The sequence below is a fragment of the Henckelia pumila genome, chromosome 2, assembly GCF_033568475.1.
Source record: "Henckelia pumila isolate YLH828 chromosome 2, ASM3356847v2, whole genome shotgun sequence".
Lineage (NCBI taxonomy): Eukaryota > Viridiplantae > Streptophyta > Magnoliopsida > Lamiales > Gesneriaceae > Henckelia > Henckelia pumila.
This window is the reverse complement of record NC_133121.1, coordinates 194,204,821-194,211,321: the sequence shown is the minus strand read 5'-3', so window position 1 is coordinate 194,211,321 and position 6,501 is coordinate 194,204,821. Positions and strand designations below refer to the sequence as shown.

Here is a 6,501-nt window from a genome sequence, read left to right as displayed (position 1 = left end):
TGCAATTAAACTAAAACAATGTGAATGCAAAGAAAACGATAAATCATGCATAACATACTAATCTACCCCCCCCCCCCCCCCCAACACTTATCTAAAGCATTGCCCTCAATGCCCTAGAAACACAAACAAAAACAAAGACACAATTGATATGCAAATGCAAAACGAAACTCCCCTGGTTCATGTGCCGGCTTGCGCATCCTCTTATTCTGGCTGTAGAACTCCAAAGAAACTTCACTTATCAGGGCAACCTACTGAACATGGAAAGGACGGTTAAGGCATTGGATTAGAAAAATATAATAAAAAATAAATATAAAAATAACAATAAAAATAAAAATAAAAATAAAGGAAAGAAAAAACTGGGTTGCCTCCCAGTCAGCGCCTTTGTTTACTGTCGTTGGCCCGACTGCATGCTTTCTTGTTTCTCATGGTGGTTCATATTTGATAACTTTGTCCACCTTTACCCACTTGAGCATTTTTACAGTTAATTTTGGTCCATGCTTTCTCTTCTTTGATTTCTCGGAGACTCCCATCTCTTGATGATTTTTCCCTATTCCCATGGGTATCTCTTTTGCTCGATCTGGAGGAAGTTTTGGTTGAGTTTTAGGTGTCTGCAAATCAGAAAGAAAAATTTTAGCATTAGAATTCTCAGCAGGTCTTGCAACAATCTTCTTCATTTTATCCTCATTCATCAATTTCTTGTTTTCTTGTGACAAGTGATCATTGATATCAAGAGTGTTAACAACACTTTCACAATTAGGAAATTTTGGGGTATCAAAAATATTAAACTTAACTATCTCCCCATAAAATTCCATAGTGAGAGTACCATTATTAACATCTACGATAGACTTTGAAGTTTTTAGAAATGGTCTTCCTAGCAAAATTGGACTGTTCAAATCATTAGTTTTCATGTCAAGCACATAAAAGTCCGCTGGAAAAACCAAATCATCAACTTTCACAAGGACATCCTCAATCACACCCCTAGAATAAATAGTAGACCTATCAGCCATCGGAATTACAATTGCAGTTTCATTTAAGGGACCGAGTTTTAAGGAATCGTAAGTAGAATATGACATAAAATTAATTGATGCTCCTAAATCTAACATGGCCGTTTCAAGCTGAACATCTCCTATCTTACAAGGAATCGAAAACAAACCTGGATCCTTGCATTTTACGGGAATTTTCCTCTGGATCACAGTAGAGACCTGTTCTCCCAATTCTAATTTTTGACATCCCTTCAAATTTTGTTTTCTTTTCGCAGTACACAATTTTCTAAAAAATATAGCTTTTTGAGGTAGTTGTTTAATAGCATCTAACAAATGGATATTTACCTCACATCCACGAAAAATGTCATACAAATTCTTAATACCTTCATCCTTCCTAAACTCCTTCAATGCAAGGGGAAACAGGGGTACGAGTTTATACTCAGAAAGGGGAGGAAACTTACCTTTTGATGCATCTTCTTGAACTATCTCATTCTCCTCCACCTTAGATTCTTTGTCATCTTCATTCTTTATCGGTTCATGTAACACTTCCTCTCGAACCTTCAACTCCCTTCCACTCCTCAAAGTTATTGCACTTACATTCTCTTTTGGATTTGGCACTGTCTGAGTTGGTAAAATGCTAGAGTTTTGTGCTTCCAACTTGTTGATTGCGGTTGCCAACTGCCCCACCTGAGTGTTCAAGTTTTGGATACTTGCTCTCATCTCCTGTTGAAAATTAAAAGTATTAGTGGCAAGATCCTTAACAATATTTTCTAAAAACTCACCAGGGGTTGGAATTTGAGGGCGATGCTGTTGTGGAGGATACGGTGGTCTGCAGCCTTGAGTATTCGGTTGCACGTGAGGTGCAGGCTGGTTAATTGGAGGATTTACGTGTCTAAGATTTGGATGATCTTTCCAAATTGAATTATATGTGTTGGAATAAGGGTCATACCTCCTCTGTGGTGGCCCTGGAAATCCTCCTGTTGCATTGACTTGTTCAACCGATTCATCTTGAAGTGTGGGACACATGTCAGATGCATGTCTCATTGCAGCGTAGATTCCACATACCTTTGCATTATGTCCATTCCCTACGACCATTTGATGCACAAGAGACATCAGTTCAATCAATTGTTGTTCAAGATAAGAAACATTTACCTTGTTTTTCCTTTTGGATATCGAATCACTTTTGTTGGTGCCAAATTGCTGACAATTAGCAGCCATATTCTCGATTAAGTTCCTTGCATCTCGTGGTGTTTTGTCCACAAAAACTCCTCCACTAGCCGCGTCCACCATGCTCCTATCATGAGACAACAAAAATTCATAGCAATATTGAATCAAGATATTTTCACTTATCTGATATTGCGGACACCTAGCACAAAGCTTCTTGAACCGCTCCCAATATTCATGAAGTGACTCTCCCATATACTGCTTGATGCCATAGATCTTCTTTCTGATGTTCGCCGCTCTCGAAGCTGGGAAATAATTTTCCAGAAAGGTTCTCTTCATCTCCGTCCAAGTTGTAATAAATCCAGGAGGTAGATAATAGAGCCAATCCTTTGCAAAATTCTTCAAGGAAAAAGGAAAATCTTTCAATTGAATATGCTCATGTGTTACTCCCTGTAGTTTTATGCTTGTGCATACAACATAGAACTCCATCAGATGTTTATGGGGATCATCACCTGCAAGGCCATGAAAAGAAAGCAAAAAATTTATTAGTTCAGACATCAATTCAGAAGTTGCATTAGCTTTTAAAGTAGGAAATGTAATGCATAAGGGCTGCTGATTCAGATCGGGGGTTCCAAGCTGTCTGAAGCTTAGATTTGCATTTGTAGCCATCTCTTCTCTAGGCTCTTCAAAGGAAACATCTTCTTCTTCTTTAGATCTTCTTCGAGTCTCCTTCTTTATTCTATGGAGAGGTCTCTCTATCTCCGGATCATAGGAAAATTCTTCTTCTTTTGAAGATACACCTACAAGCATGAACAAACCAGAGAAGCACTGGGGGAAAAAAATATAAATAAAATAAAAATAAAAAAACACAAATAAATTAAACTTCGTCACTGGCAACGGCGCCAAAATTTTGTAGCGCTTAGCCATATCACGCCCATATTAACCCAACTAAACTCAAACAAATAAATCTGTAGTAGCGAGAGTAGGGATCATTCCTACAAGGAAAGAAAAATTTATCGTGTTCTTAAAAATACTGAAAATAAATAAAAGGGGTTTTTGGGTTTGAATTTAACTACTACTAATTGGTAGCACTTAATCGTGTCACGCCCAAATTACCTGACTCACTCAGATAAACAAATAATGCAGTAGTGTGAGTAGGGATCGTTCCCACGAGGAAAGACAAATTTAATGCGTTCTCAATAAATAAAGGGGGTTTTGAGGTTTGAGGTTAACTACTAAAGACTTTAAGCAATGAAAATTCACTAACATGCAAGATTGAATAATAAACTGGAAAAATCCAATAAGAGACGAGACTTGGTATCGGTCGACTACACCCTTGATATTCATTCATTCAATCATCGATTCTCTAAAAATAATTAATCCTATTAAATATTCTTCATTGAAAATCAAATTCCTGTTTCACCTTAATTTTAGTTAATTAGAAAACAAAATTCTAAATTAACCCTTACCCCATAAATTAACCCAATACCAGCGATCAGATTTAAATCCACGGTAGCATTCAAACTAGTAAAACTGACGAACCTAGACAACACAAACACCAGCGGTTGTATTAAGCCTAGTCAATAATTGATCCTACGATTTAATAAATTCAACAGCAGAAAATATCAAACGTAGTTGCTTCGCAAATTAGATTATTCAAACAATTACGGATTTGAATTCTAATTTAGCTATCGTTTGCAAAACAAAACCCTCAGATGGCCAATTCTAAAATCTCGTATACAAACATAAAATAATAAAACAGATCAAAGATTGATACTTAATAAAGATTAAACACAACGAATCGAATCTCATGAATAAAATATATCAAGGTTTCGTCTCCATCAACCAAGTATTAAAAGTTTAGCCAACAATACTCATGAATTCTCTACAAAAATTCATGAAAGAAATTAAAATTAAGAAAAGATAGATGAAACCTAGCCGTCCAGAAAGAGTTCTTCACGTTCTCCCTGTCTAGAATCTACTGATAATGTCTCCAAAATGGAATTAAAAGTCTAATAAAAGTCTAGGGCATTAATTAAAAGAGTTTCCAAAATTACAAATTTCTTCCGGCAACAGACCCGCGCGCTCGATCCTAGATATATACCCGATCGAGCGCGCAATACCGGCCAACTTTCTGCCTTAAAAATTCCTTGGCCGCGCTCGATCCTGGAAGAATGTGCGATCGAGCGGGCGAGTTGAGGCAACCTACTGTCTTGAAAATCTCATGACTGCGCTCGATCTGGGAAAATGCCAGGATCGAGCGCATGCTTTTATGATGAAAAATCTGCTTTGCTGTTTTCTTTGGACGCATGGACGCACTTCGATTTCTTTAATCAAAACATGGTAATTCCTACACAATAAATCAAAACTAAGTTAAGAAGCTCAATGCATGACATAAAATAAAACTAGAATAAAACATGAACAATGACACAAAATGCATGCAAAACACTTAACAAAATGACACTAAAAATTCAAACAAAATAATACTATCAAATACCCCCACACTTGAACCTTGCTCGCCCTCGAGGAAGGTATGCAAAACAAAATATGCAAACAAGAATCAAGAAATACTACAGAGCACTGGCCTCAGTTAATCTTTCAAAATTTTCACATCCATCCATCCATCCAACTCACATTGTTTTGAAAATTTTAAAACCAGACGGATTTCACCTCACAAACTTATAAACCCCGCAACTCAAGTTCAAAACACTCGCCTCCAAATCCAATTCACACATTCATAGATCATGAGGACTTTTCATGGTTTTACAAGATTATAATGAATAGAAATTAAATCAACACACTCACAATCGGTTAAACACAAAGAAATCTAGTGTGTACGTGTTTTGATAAAAAAAATTCATACTTATCAATAGTGTCAATCGACAGTCCATAGGCAAAATTCTCGGAACCCCTCTCCACTAGTATATTGGGCGACTGTGACTCGGTCAATAGGTCTTAATTGGCTTATAATGTAGGCTTTTCTTATAGCTACTATAAAGAAAAAGAATTCAAAGAGGGAGTAAATTATGTCTATCTTTGGAGTTCACTCCTTTTAATTTAGTTTTCACACCGCTTTTCACTTCATTGATCTCCATTTTTTCTTTTCTAATGTTTTTCACCATTAAATTGTCCTTCTTTTTCACCACTTTTTTCATCATTTTTTTTCTCTATCCCCTTTTCACTACTATTTTTTCTTTCCTTTCAAGCTATCATCACACCATTCCATATTAACCATTCAACGCAGGAGCATAAAATAATTTTAACATTCAACTCACTCCCTTAAAGGTAGGAAACAATGTTTAGGCTAAGGGTAGTAGTTGTAGGACCTTGAAATAATGCCGAATGGGGGTTTACCACACGTTTGCACGCATGCCATTCGTTTTTCAATCAGGCTCAAACAAGGTACTAGGGATAATTAATAAAGTGGGTGGCTTGAAAAGCTCAAACGAATTCAGAAAAATTGCCTACATCACTCCTAAGTCATAGTGTACCCGTATTGCACCTCGAGGGATGTTTGAACAAGTTCTAGACGTGTCTCAATTCACAATCAACTCATACAAATATTAATCAGTGCAGAAAAGAGAAATCATCAAAAGTAAACGATGATTTTGCACAAAATTCAAAAATATGCACCTCATGTGCTCATATATATGTGAAATCTCAAAGGGCATCTAAGAACAAAAGATTCAAGAAAATGTAGGCCCAAATAATCCAAACAATGCCTCAATCCTATCCACGTTGGTATGTTTCAAAATTCAGATTTGAGTATAATTCACAAAGTATATAGGAGTTCACTTGTCTACTGAGTTCCATCTGTGCAAAAACATGTCATATAGGCATGGAATTCACAAACAAAGCTTCATCATCGGCCAGGCTACCCGTTTCTTTCTCAACTCAATACAAAATGCAACAGAATGCTAAAATCCTAAAATGAAATAAATGCAACAAAAACAACAATGCAAATGAAATGCAATGCATGAATGCACCCCCCCCCCCTCCCCCCATACTTAAATGAAACATTTTCCTCAATGATTGAGAACTAAACTAAACAAAAGCACACAACAAAACAAGTAGCAATAAAAACAAAACAAAAAAAACAAAACTATGCAATGCAAAAAATAAAAAGAAAACTCCCCAAATCTATGGATTGGCGTCCGCCCCATCCTCATCATGCTCTAGCGGTGGCACTAGGTTGACCCATGGAAACTCAAAAGGTGGCGGGAAAGGAACCGCTGGTGGGATCAATCCCTAGTCTCTCGGAGATGCCACGAGATATGTAGTCTAACACCTGAAAATTTGCAGCTGTGGCCGCATTGAATGTGTTCTGATGCTGAGTGAAAGTGGCCATCTCTTG

At 36.9% G+C, this 6,501-nt stretch overlaps 1 protein-coding gene across 1 annotated transcript; it reads right to left on the bottom strand.

Annotated features, from left to right (window-relative positions):
• Window positions 1-422: 422 nt before the first annotated feature.
• On the bottom strand, window positions 423-5,305 carry LOC140879294 (uncharacterized). Its single transcript, XM_073282972.1, has 4 exons — window positions 5,218-5,305; window positions 1,933-2,947; window positions 1,766-1,850; window positions 423-1,706 (listed from the first exon to the last, which is right to left on the bottom strand). The coding sequence occupies exons 1-4, from the start codon at window positions 5,303-5,305 to the stop codon at window positions 423-425; spliced, it is 2,472 nt and encodes an 823-aa protein (XP_073139073.1).
• Window positions 5,306-6,501: the final 1,196 nt, after the last annotated feature.

Bases quoted from the DNA above. Each gene is read 5' to 3' on its own strand.
- LOC140879294 (XM_073282972.1), bottom strand. From the start codon at position 5,305: ATGATGAAAAAAGTGGTGAAAAAGAAGGACAATTTAATGGTGAAAAAC. The intron at 2,948-5,217 runs GTGTGAAAACTA...TCATGCTTGTAG, and splicing joins GATCAATGAAGTGAAAAGCG to GTGTATCTTCAAAAGAAGAA. The intron at 1,707-1,765 runs GTGAGTTTTTAG...AATTTTCAACAG, and splicing joins CCCTCAAATTCCAACCCCTG to GAGATGAGAGCAAGTATCCA.